This window comes from Thalassophryne amazonica, chromosome 8 (genome assembly GCF_902500255.1).
Source record: "Thalassophryne amazonica chromosome 8, fThaAma1.1, whole genome shotgun sequence".
Classification (NCBI taxonomy): domain Eukaryota; kingdom Metazoa; phylum Chordata; class Actinopteri; order Batrachoidiformes; family Batrachoididae; genus Thalassophryne; species Thalassophryne amazonica.
The window spans coordinates 29,078,512-29,094,289 of record NC_047110.1 but is presented as its reverse complement, the minus strand read 5'-3'; the positions used below and the strand labels follow the sequence as shown (position 1 = coordinate 29,094,289).

General features: G+C 41.4%; 1 protein-coding gene across 1 annotated transcript in view; it reads left to right on the top strand.

Annotated features, from left to right (window-relative positions):
• The first annotated feature begins 11,858 nt into the window (after positions 1-11,858).
• The window catches only part of lrriq1 (leucine-rich repeats and IQ motif containing 1), a 291,350-nt gene continuing 287,430 nt past the window's right edge, over positions 11,859-15,778 (top strand). Inside the window, 1 exon segment of the mRNA XM_034175448.1 lies at positions 11,859-12,226. Coding sequence (XP_034031339.1) covers positions 12,134-12,226 — 93 coding nt within the window. The 5' untranslated portion in view covers positions 11,859-12,133.

The following is a 15,778-nucleotide window of genomic DNA, read 5'->3' as shown; positions in this document are numbered from 1 at the left end:
TGCCTCAGAGACTGCAAGCTGTTATAAAAGCCAGAGGTGGTGCAACAAAATACTAGTGATGTGTTGGAGCGTTCTTTTGTTTTTCATGATTCCATAATTTTTTCCTCAGAATTGAGTGATTCCATATTTTTTTTTCCCTCTGCTTGGTCTAAAAAAGTAACCGTTACTGACTGCCACAATTTTTTTTCCTGATTTCTTATAGTGTTTCTTAAAGCCAGAAAGTTGCCATTTGAAATGACTTTAGTTTTGTGTCATGTCTGTGATCTGCTTTTTTCTACAAAATTAAACAACTGAATAAACATCCTCCGAGGCCGGTGATTCCATAATTTTTGCCAGGGGTTGTATATCATTATCTGAGCTGTCAATGTCTGTAAACCTTTTCTCAAGTGTGGTGAAGGACATGTAGTGGATGATCAGGCACTGTGGACAGCATCCACAGCATTTCAAATCCCTTAAATTATAACAAATATCTAAATGAAGAGCTAGGTGTGTGGTCATTACGGGGCGGACAGTACCTCCTCCAAGGCCCAGTGTGACTACGATTAAAAAACAAAAAAGTCTTGGAGCCACCATTTTTCCAGTGTGTGACCTCTGGATTAAGTTCTATGTAAAATGCTCAAAGTAATTCTGTTACCAGCTCCACCATCCACCAAAACTAAGAAAACTATAGCTCTATGAACCCAAAGCACCTCAGCCTGTCAGGGGAAATTCTGATTAGTACAGTTAATCCCTCAGTATTTGAAGCAGCTTTAAATATAAGTAGGTGAAGCTGTCAGCATAAAGTTACCTTAAAAGATGATCTGAATCTTTGTCTAATTAAGACCAACCAGTGCTGTTGTCATCTCATGAAAAGGAGAGATAATCTTGCTTCAGACATGAATGAACTGGATGAACTGTAATTATTTGAGCCCATGTTGTGCATCTGTAGATGTGGTTACTTGGGAATAAATAGTGGGTTTTTGTTTTTGAAGTGAGACATTTAACCACATATGCAGAAGAGACACTATGCAAATCTACATAAAGTAGGATGTCCTCAAAAACAGAGTGATCAGTGAGGGAAGCCATTAAGACAACTTGACATGGCTGAAGAAATTACTGTAGATCTTAGTACATGACATGTTTTTTTTTTTTCTGAGACCTTTGCATTGTTTATTGAGAATTAATTGAAAAAAGTCAAAATAACTTCAAAATGTTAAATAAAATTGTGGGGGGGGGGATCCTGCTCCAAAATTCGCTTTGGGGCATTCTCCAGTCTATCCATGTGTGCATTCCAACAATGTGACTAAGAATGGAATACTCCATGCTTCAATTAGATTTTTGCTAACTCTAATTAAATATTATTAACATTCTGAGGTGTAAATGAGATATACAGCTGGATATCATCTGCATAACAATGATATGATGTGGTGGAGTACATGCCAAGCTTCAAGTTCCTTGGGCTCCACACAAAATCTCTCTTGGTCTCTCAACTCCTCCACCCTGGTCATTAAAGGCACATCAGCACCTGCACTCTCTACGGACTCTCAAGAAAGCCTGTCTGTATCCTATAGGATCCTGATGGCCTACTACCGCTGCACCATTGAGAGCATCCTCACTAACTGTATGACGGCAACTCCACTGCTGCCGACCACAAAGCATTACAAAGGGTTGTGAAATCTACCCAAAGGACCATTAGCTTCCAACTCCCCTCCATCCATGACATTTACCATAAATGCTATCTGAACAAAACCAGATCCATTGTTAAAGATGCCACTCACTCTAACCATGGTCTCTTCACCGTCCTACCATCTGGCAGGAGATACAGGTACCTGTGCACCCACATAAGCAGGCTCAGGAACAGCATCTGCACAGAGGCTGTTACACCGCTGAACAAAACTCCACTTCCTGTCTAGCACATGCACTTTACCTTGCACTCCTTACCACACTTTCATTGCACTGTCACAGTATATGTACCTCTGCACAGCATCTTTTCCTGCTTTACACCTTGAAACAGTTTACACAAATCATGTGCAATATATTTTATTTATTTATCCTGTAATTACTGACTGTTTTATTGATGCAGGGAGATCATTCCACAGAACAGGTGCATGATAAGAAAAAGATCTGCCACCCGCAGTCTTTTTATTCACCCTAGGGACACAAAGTAGTCTTGCACCCTGAGAACGCAAAGCCCAGGCTGCTACGTAGGGTTTAATTAGGTCAGCTAGGTAGGGAGGTGTCAGTCCGTGAATAATTTTATAGGCTAGTAGCAGAACCTTAAAATCTGATCTCACTGGGACAGGAAGCCAGTGAAGAGATGCCAAAATGTGGTCAAACTTTCTGCTTCATGTCAAAAGTCTGGCAGCAGCATTTTGAACCAATTGGAGACCCCTAATGCTGGACTCTGGTAAACCAGAAAATAGAACATTGCAGTAGTGCAATTGAGAAGAGACAAATCCATGAATCAGGGTCTCAGCATCAGCCATAGACAGGATGGGATGAATCTTCTCTATATTTTACAGGTAAAAGAAAGCGGTCCTTGTAATATCTCCAATGTGGAGGTCAAAGGACAATGTAGGATTAAAAATTTACCCCAAGGTTCCTCACTTTGTCAGTGTGATGTATGACACATGAGCCTAGGTTAAGCGTTAACTGGTTAAATTGATGCCAATGTCTCACTGGACCAAGAACCATCATTTCAGTCTAATCACAGCTTAAAAGTAGGAAGTTGGTAGACATCCTGTTTCTCACTGATGCAAGGCAATCTTCTAAGAATTTTAAGTGGATGAGATTACCAGCAGTTATCGGCATGTATAACTGAGTATCATCAGCACAGCAGTGAAAGGCAATCCCAAAACACCGCAATATGTGCCCAAAGGGGGCTATATAAAGGGAGACAAACAGGGGGCCTAAGATGGACCCTTGTGGATCCCCAAATTTCATGTCACTAAGGTTAGAGGTAGTGTTATTGTAAAAAACATAGTGAGAACGACTGGTTATATATGACGTCAACCATGCAAGGGCACTCCCAATAATCCCAAAATGATTCTCCAGTTTATCGAGTAGAATATGATGATCCACTGTATCAAACGCAGCACTAAGATCTAACAGCACCATAACTGTAGTGGTGTCTGAATCCATTGCAAGAAGAAGATCACTCACTCATGTCTGCGACACAAACTTTTCCAGAGCCGCTACTGACTGACGCAATCTGAAATGTAAATCTGATGCTGCTGGCTGTCTGACTACTGTCTAAATTCTGTACTCTTGAGCAAAAGTGGCAGAGACCTAGTTTTCCCAGATTGGAGCCTTTTTGAAAAGTTGAACTTGTCCAGTGATTCCTATAGAAGCCCATGAAACACAAGGGACAGTCGGTTTAGCTCCAACAGTGGAGCCTGGATCAAACCGTCACCATTGGCACTCCTGACTGTGATCCACAGTGTCTTTTGTGGGACCCTGTAAGTGCTGGACCTGAGAAGATGCTAATGCAGATTTCCTGGAAGGGCACACATGCTGTGGATGCCTTTCATTGTTGCAAGAAAACACAGCGTGACTTTAAACAAAAAAATTATTCTGATCTGGCGCCATTCTGTTGTTTTGTCTCCCCCCGCCGCCCCAGAACATCACGAGTGTGGACAACAAGCCAGTGTGTCCCCGGTTTGAGAGGGGAACGCATTTGTCTTTGAAAAGTTTGAGGAAGGAGACTGGGCTCTTTTTAGAAAGCCTTTAGGAATGTGTTTGGGAAAACCTGTGTGGGCCACTGGAATCTCCTCAAAGAGGCAGCGCCTTCACCACGGGAGAGAAGAACCGGTCTTTGTGATCTGCCTTGGAAACAGTGCACATTGTTCACAGCCCGACTCATTTTTTTGTTCTTCTGGTCCTGTGATTCACCTACAAGTTCTTAGAGTGCGCTGACCTCTTCAGAAAGCTGCCCAAAAAAGCCCACACATTCACCACACTGCTTTTGCTTTCAGCAAGCACATTTTGGTCTTCCTACATCAATGTGCAAAGGCGTTCTGCCAATACAAACCTGGAAAGTCTTACAAATTTGTTACACAGATAATAATAATAATAACTAGAGCACTGTGCTCATAGAGCGCAAACCTCCACCAACACTAATTTCTAATTCCACAAAATTTTACCTTGAAAAAAATTTTCAAGGTCAAAGTCCTGTTAGAAGTGGCTTTTCATAAGCTAAATTAGATGTGATCAAATATCAGGAGTATGTATGTAGTTAATGCACTTGAGTCAAAGTTTTTTTTTTGGACTGTTTCAGTTTCTGAATTCTTTTTCAGATCATGTTCACAGAACATTGGTTATCTCTGCTATGCAGAATTTGTGCCATTGCTTTTTGGCACTTGGTTTCTGACTAATAACTGGAAAATAGACAAACAGGCATAAAATTGGAACCTCTGTCCAGTTTTAGTGGTGTAGGTAAATCAATAACAAAAAAAATGACTGAGGCACTTTTAATTGGGATAGAATGCAAAATGTACACCAAATGGGCTTTTCAATAAATTAAATTCAAATGTCCACAAAATCCACAGTCCAGATCAGATCCAAATCAGATTTTGCCAGGCGATAGTGAGTGCCAGTCTGCACATCACTATCAAATGTGAGAATGACTGGGGCATGTTTGATTAAGATTGTAAAATATACATTAAACTAGCATGTTACCTGTGGGGATCCACGGGATCTACATTGGGTAGTGTTTATAAAATAGGCAGCTGACATTTTTCAAGGGTGTTAATAAATTAAGCAAAACTTGAATAATGAGTTGGAATGGCGTGTCAGTCCACAATGTTTTTAGAACCTTTGACCGCAACAATTTTTAGAAGAACTCAGCCCTTTTTTCTTGTTAATTATGCAATTTTTTAATGTTAATTTACTGTCTTAAAGTATTTAGAAATTGTTTAGGTTATTATTATCATATTCATGCTATTAATATTGTTATTGTTGTTATTATTATTTTATTTGATTTTAACTGCTATTTTGTCATTTGATTTTTAAATTGACCACAATGGAAATAAGTGTTTTCACTTTCTTGTGTCATCCATGTATTTTTAATGTATTTACAATTATATTATGTATTTACATTGTACTTACTAAATAAAATCACTCACTGCACTCATGCTTTTGATATAAAGATGACTTAATATAAAGATAACTTTCCGTTTTTGCAGCGTTCATCCTTGACCCAAAATACATAAGCATACAAAATGGCAAATGTCAGCTCTCCCCAGTTTCTCCGTGATCAAAGCCATACGCACGCACAGAGAGGCCACTTGGCTATTATAATACAGATGGGCTTTTCAATAATAAATTTAAATGGCCACGAAATCTGTAATCTGGATCAAATTCAGATCAAACTTTGTCAGTTGATAAAGGATATCATCCTACATTACTCACTCACTCATCTTCAACCGCTTACTCCAATTAACCCCTTAAGCCTTAGAGCCTATTTCACCAAAATCACATACCCATACATTATGATTTATTTCTCAGCTTGTACAAAGTCAAAAATGCAAAAGTTTGGATCAGCTAAAAGGCAGGTCCAAGGGGATGTTGTGGATGCAAAAAACTGAAAGTAAATAATACTTGGTAGGAGTAAATGAGGTTTGTTTTTCCCAAAAAAGGAATTCCAATTTATGTATTTATTTGCTTGGCGTTTCAGCTGTGGTTAGTTGATATGTGATTGAAGTGGATACTTTTGTAGAGGAGATTTCGCTTGACATTTTGATGTATAATAAGTGTATGTTGGTGTCAGCATTGATTAGTTATGAGTGTTCAAATGTTCCAAAACAGAGCAAGTCTCCAAATTTGGGGAGTCTAGAGTTTAAGAGGTTTTAAGGGTCATGGGGGCTGGAGTCTATCCCAGCAGACATAAGGCGTAAAGCCGGGTACACCCTGGACAGGATGCCAGTCTGTCACAGGGCCACATATAGACAAATAAACACATTCACACCTACAGACAATTAAAAGTTCTCAATCCACCTAACCTGTATGTCTTTGGATCCCACATTCATTCATTCATTCATCTTCTACCGCTTAGTCCAATTAAGGGTTGCGGGGGACTGGAGCCTATCCCAGCAGTCATAGAGCGCGAGGCGGGGTACACCCAGGACAGGACGCCAGTCTGTCACAAGGCCACAAATAGACAAACAAACACACACACACACCTACGGACAATTTTAAAGATTCCAATCCACCTGACCCACATGTCTTTGGATGTGGGAGGAAACCGAAGCACCCGGAGGAAACCCACGCAAACACGGGGAGAACATGCATACTTCACACAGAAAGGCCACGGGAAATGAACCCACGACCTTCTCGCTGTGAGGCAACAGTGCTAACCACTAAGCCACCATGCTGCCTGGATCCTACATAACACTTTCAAATATGAGAGAAATCTGATCTTTTCTAACAGAGTTATGACTTTTTAAAATTTGTTCAATGTTAAAGATAGGGATTTTTCCAGTATTCTAAGACTTTCACCTTTGAACTATGACCTTGACAACTGAATCAACTGAATGCCTATCAGTATATGAATCTTCACTAATAATTTCGTAATGATATATATGAAAAATTGTGGGCTCCAGGCTGTTCACAGACAGACATACTAACAATCAGACAAACCTATTATTATCTCCTCCAACAAAAGTTGGAGGAGGTAATAATAATAATAATAATAATAATAATAATAATAATAATAATAATAATAATAATAATAATAATAATAATAAAGTGACAGTCTCATGTATAAAGAGATTTCAACATTTGATACAGATACATAAACTCTGGTCATGTGTGTTCTGTGGAATCAAAATATATTTTGCACAAATCTGAGATTTTTTTATTATTATTATTTCTATTTTTATTATAAAGCTCCCCCAAGAACAATGAAAAACCTCTACCTGTCAAATAATTTTTCATGATGACTGCCAACTAAAACTAAAAACTAAACTAAACGTTTAGTGTAAATGTGCTTTACATGTTTTACAGGTTTTGGGTGATTTATTACAAAAACATTGCATTAATCAGTAATCAGTGCCTTTTTTTTTTTCCTTTTGCTGTTCTGTGGCCAAGACGTAGTTGGTCTGAATTCCCTCTGAATACATGGATCTTCTTTTACAGAGTTTCTGTACATTGGACTGTGAAGGATCACTTGTAATATTGTGGAGAGTTGAGTGATTTAAAACTTTTATAATAATTTATACTGTAATTTATATTGTACATAGTTTATACTATGAAGCAAATCAATCAATCAAGTTTTATTTCTAAAGCACTTTACAACAACCAAAGTTGATCAAAGTGCTGCACACAGTTAAAAACAACAACCATAAGATAAAACATATACATCTAAAATATATTACAGTTGTTGGTTTCCAGGGAGTCACAGCTCTATGTGTCAAAGGCCAATTGAAACAAATGCGTTTTCAGCCTGGCTTTGAACAGGGGCAGGGATGAGATGGAGCGTAACTCCAGAGGAAGAGAGTTCCAGAGTCTAGGACCTGCCACGGCAAAGGCACGATCGCCCCACTGTCTGTACCTCGACCTTGGAACCACCAACAGGTGTTGGTCTGAAGAGTGCAAGGCTCTGCTGGGCTGGTGAGGGGTCAAAATGTCAGTGAGGTAAGTCGGTGCGAGGCCATGGATTGAACTAAAGATGAACAACAAGAGTTTAAATTGTATTCGGAATTGAACCGGGAGCCAATGGAGGGAGTAAAGAACTGGTGAAGTGTGATGAATGAAGGCCTGAATTAAAATGTTTAAGTGTGTGAATATGTGCAAACCATGTGACTGCTGCGTTTTAAATGAACAGGTCATACATAGAAAAAAAGTGAATGAAAACCATGTTTATCCAGAATCACTAGGGTTTCAGATTTTTGCACAATACAGGATGGTTTTTGCAGAAAAGGATTCAGCCTCGTCCAAGAATAAAAGGTCCTGTTAAAACTCCTTTAGAACATTTCTCTTTAAAATTTGTGTATCAACATTATACTAGAGGTCACGCTGAACCCACCTACGACCATTACTAATTGAGACTTTTTTCCCAACGCAAAATGTCCTCGGTGTGTGACCCCTGAGATACAGATTTGAACAAAAGCTCATAATGGTCAGTTTTTGTGATTAACTGACAATGAAGTCACAAAACAGGGGTCACCAACCCTGTTCCTGGAGAGCCCCTTCCCTGTATGTTTTCCACATCAACCTACTCAAGTCACACCTGTTTTTTTTTAAAGTGGTGTTTCCAGCTATTGATTGCCTGAGCACACCTGACAGAGTTAATTGCCTGGGAGTGGATCAGGGAGAGTTAGAAGTCATGCAAGGCAGGTGCCCTCCAGGAACAGGGTTGTGACCCCTGCTCTGACGGCTGGTAAGGTTAGACCTTACTTGTGTGAAGCACCTTGAGGCAACTTTATTGTGATTTGGCGCTATATGAATTGAAATAAATTGAAGGTCCCACGGTTGACAGTGCATGTCAGAGCACAGACCAAGCATGCAGTCTAAGGAATTGTCTGTAGACCTCTGAGACAGGATTGTCTTGAGGCACAAATCTGGGGAAGGGTACAGAAACATTTTTGCTGCTTTAAAAGTCCCATTGAGCACAGTGGCCTCCATCATCTGTAAATGGAAGAAGTTTGGATCCACAAAGGCTCTTCCTACAGCTGGCCGCCCATCTAAACTGAGCAATCGGGGGAGAAGGGCCTTCATCAGGGAGGTGACCAAGTACCCAAGGGTCACTCTGTCAGAGCTCCAGCATTCTACTGTGGAGAGAGAAGAACCTTGCAGAAGGGCAACCATCTCTGCAGCAATCCATCAATCATGCCTGTATGGTAGAGTGGCCAGACAGAAGCTGCTCCTTAGTAAAAGGTACATGGCAGCCCACCTGGAGTTTGCCAAAAGGCACCTGAAGGACTCTCAGAGCATGAGAAACAAAATTTTGGAGGAAAACAGGCACCATCCCTGTAGTGAAGCATGGTGGTGGCAGCATCATGCTGTGGGGATGTTTTTCAGTGGCAGGAACTGGGAGACTAGTCAGGATGAGGGAAAGATGAAGCAATGTACAGAGACATCCTGGATGAAAATCTGCTCCAGAGCACTCTTGACCTCAGACTGGGGCAACGGCTCATCTTTCAGCAGGACAATGACCCTAAACACACCGCCAAGATATCAAAGGAGTGGCTTCAGGACAACTCTGTGAATGTCCTTGAGAGGCCCAGCCAGAGCCCAGACCTGAATCTGATTGAACATCTCTGGAGAGATCTGAAAAAATCTGATGCTCTCTATCCACCCTGTTGGATCGTGAGAGATGCTGCAAAGAGGAATAGGCAAAACCTCCCAAAGATAGGTGCGCCAAACTTGTGGCAGCATATTTTACTTGAGGCTGTAATTGCTGCTAAAGTTTCATCAACAAAGTATTGAGCATGTGAATACTTATGTGCATGTGATTTCTTAGTTTTTTTTTAATCTTAAATAGATTTGCCAAAAAAAAACAAAACAAAAAAAAACATTTTTCTTGTTGTCATTATGGGGTGTTGTGAACAGAATGTTGAGGGGGAAAATGAATTTAATCCATTTTGGAATAAGGCTGTAACATAACAAAATGTGGAAAAAGTGAAGCACTGTGAATACTTTCTGGATGCACCATATCTTACGTTTTCCTACTTGGCCCGGGGCATAATCCAAACTGGACCATGCCGCAACAAACCTCTGCAAGTCAGGCCAGATCCACACCCGCAGGCCAGATCCGGCCCAGAGCCTCACCCTAATCAAACTGGGCTTCATGGGAGTAATGCACTCAGGCGCAGCCCAGGCTTCGTACTGTAATATCACCCAAAATGAACAATTCCATGCTGTCAGGTTTACTGCAGAAACAAGAGCTTTCCTACAACAAAAACCTATTCTTTTTGGCACAGCCTGAACTTGTCATAAACTTGTAACCTGTTTGTGGTGCGCTTTTTAAAGTCAAAGGAACTTCTGACCCAATTATGACATCAGTCTATGACAGGGTTGCATTGTGGAAAAAACCATGTCGTGGTGTGTCTAGCTATATGTTCCACAGCATGTGGTTTTGGGTGCATTCACCCCTTTAATGTAGTTTAAAACATTTGATTCCAAAGTTGAAGATTAGTGTTATTGCAGGAGTAAATGGGGTTTAATTACATTTTCCAGTAGGCAAATTTGACTAATCATCTATTTTTCTGTGGCGATAGCATAGATTACGTGGACTATATCCATGAACAACCAGCCAGATGACTGCTCACTGAAAGGAGTGACTCAATACATCATCATAATGCCATTAATTCTCAAAGATTGTTTTAGAATACCAAAAGCCACTGCAAAGGAAATACTTTCATCCAATCATGCAAACCTCACTCAGAAAAGCAGCGTTTGGAGTAAGTAATTTGCAGTACCGGCAAAAAGTTTTGGCACTATCCCCAGGCACACGTTTTATCGATTCTTTAATTGTGGTTTTACTCTCCTGTTCTGTTATATACTTAAGTCCATATTGTGATTGTTTCCTTTTTAAGTAGGCTCAAGAACCTTTGAAATATGGTTTCAAAGGTTTTAAAACATTTTGAAGCAGAGTTTAGCATTAGCCATCAGTAGTATGCAGCACAAACAAAGAGTTTTGGAATCATTCTTGACTTCCAGTTTTATTTTTCCTTGTGTTGTCTGTATTTATCCAGGTATTGGCCTTAAGTTTTCTCCCTGGAGTTTCTAGCTTACCTTATTATGTGATTTTGTCACCATGCAGTGTTTCAGCATGTGGAAAGCAAAGAATATATTCTACCTCAGTTGTTTGCAGTTTTACATAATCCATCCAGCATCCACTAACCATTTTAAACAGTTAACTGGCAGATGCGTCTCACAGGGATGTTTCATAGGAAAAGCAAAGTTGCTTTTAGGATTGAGCTGGTGCATAAAGGCTCACTAAAAACTAATAATGTGAGCTTCATTATGTGCTCTTTTTAGATTGATGAGTTACAAGATGATAGCATTTATTGTTACCGAGTTACTGTTGATACAAACTGGCTGGAATGGCACAACTTGCTGCCTCATCTGCTCATTAACATTTTTGCTGTCCAGGCCCTATAATATTACTAGTTTGGGGAAAATCTGGATTTAGTTTTGGATTGGCAGAAAACTGAAACTGTCTGTCACGGGATATGGAAGCCCAACAGTTCCACAAAAGATCAATATATATCAATAACATTATAGAACTGCTTGTATTAGACACCTCAGTGGAGCAACAGCAAAATTAAACCCTAAATTATTCAGCCTTTGTGCAAGGTCATTGGGGACACAAATATATAGAGAATAAAGCCCCAAAACCCTCCGCCTCACAACATAACTAAAAATACCATATACAAAAAGAGAAAAACACTTTCCCATTTCCTAAACCTAACAAATCTTACAGAGTTTGCTAACATCAACTGAAATGATTCAAAATAACCTTTGTAAAACTGCCAATCTTATATTATTGTGCTTTAACTTTTCTTTTGGCGTTAAAATGTCCTACATTATCCTGTGCTCCTGAACGCTCCTTTAAGTTGCTTTATGTAGTTTGTCCCTTTGCGGCTCCTTTATACTGTCGTTTCCATAGAGACCAGGACTCTTGTCCTCGAGGCAAAAACATTATGCTGTTTTGATAGTTATTCTTACATGTGGTGTTTTTATTATTATTATTATTATTATTATTATTATTATTTATTTATTTTTTTTTAAATCAGCTCGGATAACCATTTGAAGGACAAGGAGCGGTGACGGCCTGGTTGTGTTTATTCTTCCGTTGTTCCAGGAATCATTTAATTTGATGGACACATTCAGCAAAATGTTTGAAAAGTAAACCACCAAGAAATATAAGTATTAAGATCGAAAGTACCACGGTAATGATGATTTTCTTCACATAAAAGTTATATAGTGTGCCCAAAAGTAAGGCGAGTTATTTTTTTCCAACCTACTTTATTCTTCACCTTTTTTTCCGGTTGTCTGGCGGTCTGCTTTCCTCGCGTTTTTAGTTTTTCTTTCTTTTTATATGTATTTTATTTTATCTTTACATTTTGAGTATCTCTTCCAATTGCCATTGGATCTAGCGGCCACTAGGTGGCAGCAGTCGTGAAGTTTGAGCACCCTGGACATGAACGAAATGGATGACGTCATGCTGTCACGGGAGCTGCGCAGTGATGGGGATAATGATGATGATGAAGAGCAGGATAGTTTTTCAGACCACATAGAAGGGGTAAGTTTGCCATAATCATGGTGATAAAGAGGAGGGGAGGTTTTCATATCACAGATGAGGTAAGCTTGTTATGAGGAACGGAGAGTTTACAGTAGTAAATAAATTAGTGAGTTTGGCAGAAATGTTATTTTTATTTTGTTAGTTTAACCTTTATTTAACTAGGTTAGTCCAATGAGATTAAAGTTTCTTTTTCAAGAGACACCTGGCCAAGAGCGGCAGCAATACATACACAGTAAAATCACCAGTGTTAAATTAACACTGACAGTGAACATATGGTCTCTCTCTGACCATGTACACTGGCAGTGTAGAGGAGAGAAGCAAAGATCCAACGATGCAGCGGATCGAAGCACTGCTTCATTGGTTCAAGGTTCAGAGCAAATGACTCGTCGACTACTAAATTAGTTGTCGACGGTTTCAATAGTTGACATAGTCGTGACTAGTTGACTAGTCATGGCGGCCCTAGTCCCATGTACATTAAAACTCACCTAAACCGTCATTGTATAAACTAGATATAAAAAAGTCCCAAAGTTTTTGTATTGTTTTCCATAAAATAAACATCATATATAACGGAGTTTATACAACAGATTTTTCACTCACATCGGATAAAATGTCCCGTCTAATTGCAATGTATTTCCATTAAAAACCCTGAGCAGTCTGGACGTGCAGAGGTACTGACAGGCGGGTTTGGTTGGAGACAAATGCAAGTCTCACTGTCACAGCTCAGTTTGCAAAAAAGACTTTAATGAAAAGGCAAGTAATGGTTGGTACACGGATAGGCAGTCCAAAAGGCGCAGAAGCAGTACAATGATCATCAGGCTAGACGTGGTCAGAAAAAACAGGCAGGAGGTCGAGAACACACTGAAGCAGGCAGATCGAGAAAACACGAGAACAAGAGCTGGAATGATGGCACAAGGCGCAACAAACTCGCAAACCTTCAACACAACCTGTGAGCTAATAAAGCCCCAGGTGGCAATCAGCAGATTACAGACAGGTGTGCATAGTAAGACCCAGAAGTGGGGCGTGGCCAGAGAGAGAGAGAGAGAGAAAACCACAGACAGAGCCCAACACCAAAATCCCTCAAGCACAGAAAAAAAATACAAAAGCAAGATGAGAATAAAAACAAACCAAAAACCCCGTAACTGACCAGACAAACTATCAGGCCCTGACAGGACCCCACCGCCATGGCTGACCCCCAATTGCCCACAAGAGGCAAGGTGAGCGGCATGAAAGTCACGGACGAGCCCGGGGTCCAAAATAAACCGGGAGGGAACCTACGACTGCTCCTCTGGGCCATAACCCTCCCAGTCAACCAGATATTGGATGCTGTGCCCACAACGGAGAGAAGCCTAGAGCCGGCGCACAGCGAAAACAGGGTCACCATCCACGTACCGGGCGGAAGGCGGGGGAACGGCAGGAGGGCACAAAGGACTAGATTGGACTGGCTTGACCTGACTAATGTGAAAGTGGGGTGGACTCGCATGGACCGGGGAAGGCAGAGCCGGATGGAAACTGGATTGATGATCTTGGAACCCGGAAAGGGACCAGCGAACCGGGGAGTCAGTTTCCTAGGGGGCCCCCGAAGGGTTAAGTGATGTGTGGACAGCTAGACCTTCTGCCAGAGGTGGCACAGCTGACTTCCTATGATCTGCTGCAGTCTTATAAACAGCGGATGAGTGTAACAGAGCGAGTCTAGCCCACTCCAAGGTTCGTTGGCAATGGAGGATGAGACTGAGGGCTGAGGGAACAGATGAGTTATTGTTAACCACAGGAAAAATCGAAGCCTGGTGACCAAAAACAACATGGAAAGGGGACTAGCTGGAGGACGACGAAGGCAAACTATTGTGAGCGAATTCTATCCAGGGGAGTTGCGAGGACCATGATGCCGGATGCTGGGAAGCGAGGATACGGAGACCTTTTTTTAATTCCTGGTTGAAACGTTCTGTCTGCCCATTGGCCTGTGGATGGTAGCCCGAGGTTAGACTCGACGTGACTCGACGTGAGGAGATGGCAGAACTCCCTCCAAAAATGGGACACAAACTGTGGACCAAGGTCGGATACAACATCCTGTGGTAACCCATGTAACTTGATAATATGAGACAGCATGACCTCCGCCGTCTCCTTAGCAGACGGGAGGTGTGGCAAAGAGATAAAATGAACCATTTTAGACAAACGATCGACAACAGTTAGAATCACAGTGGTACCCTTAGAAGATGGAAGACCAGTAACAAAATCTATGGTAATATGCGACCATGGATGATTTGGAACAGGAAGTGGTAACAAGGCACCCGCAGGGGGCGGTTAGTTGACTTTTGTGTAGCACATACATGACAGGCATTTACGTATTCCGCCACATCCGTGGTTAGCCCTGACCACCAAAATCGCTGTTGTATCACCGATATGGTCTTTTTGATTCCCAGATGGCAGAACAGGCGACTGTCATGACACCATCTTATAACATCCCCTCTGAGCATCTTGGGGACATAAAGGCGGTCTGGCGGACAACCAGGGGGAATAGGTTCCTTGCCTAAAGCTGATTCGACCTTCGACTCAATGTCCCATGTAAGCACGGACATGAAGCTGGATGTTGGTAGCATGGGGCCCGGATCGTGGGTGTGTCAGCCGGATCCCCCTGGTGGGATAAGGCATCAGGTTTTCCGTTTTTTGAGCCTGGTCGATAGGACAATTAAAAATTTAAACAACTGAAGAAAATTGCCCACCTAGCCTGGCGGGAATTAAGTCGTTTGGCCGAAGACAAGTACTCAACATTCTTATGGTCGGAAAAGACTAAGAATGGTATCTGTGCCCCCTCCAACCAGTGTCGCCATTCCTCTAAGGCCACTTTTACTGCCAACAGTTCGCGGCTGCCGATGCCATAATTCCGTTCTGCAGGAGAGGGTTTTTTGGATAAGTAGGCACATGGGTGCAGCCTGCCATCGGATGGATCTTTCTGAGAGAGAACGGCTCCTACCCCAACACTGGAGGCATCGACTTTCACCACGAACTGCCGAGCTGGGTCAGGGAGGAGTAACACGGGGGCCGCTGTAAAGCGATGTTTTAAGGCTCTGAACGCTTCCTCACATTCTGGGGTCCAGACAAACGGACAGAGGGACGAAGTAACCGCATGCAGCGGCACCGCAACAGTACTGAAATTTCGGATAAATTTACGGTAAAAGTTAGCAAACCCTAAAAACTGTTGGACTTCTTTACGTGATACAGGTGTGGGCCAATCCCGCACTGCTGCCACTTTCTCGGGATCCATTCTTATTTCCCCCTTGGATATAACAAAGCCCAAAAAGGAAACTGTAGATTTGTGAAATTCACATTTTTCCGCTTTCATAAAAAGCTCATTTTGAAGGAGAGTTTGTAAAATGGTACGTACATGACACTTGTGTGTAGCTAAGTCCAGGGAAAAAATGAGGATGTCATCCAGATAAATGAAGATGAATTTATTTAGGAATTCACTTAGCACGTCGTTTTTGAAAAATGGCTGGTGCATTTGTGAGGCCAAAAGGTATGACCAATTATTAATAATGGCCAGATGGGGTATTAAAA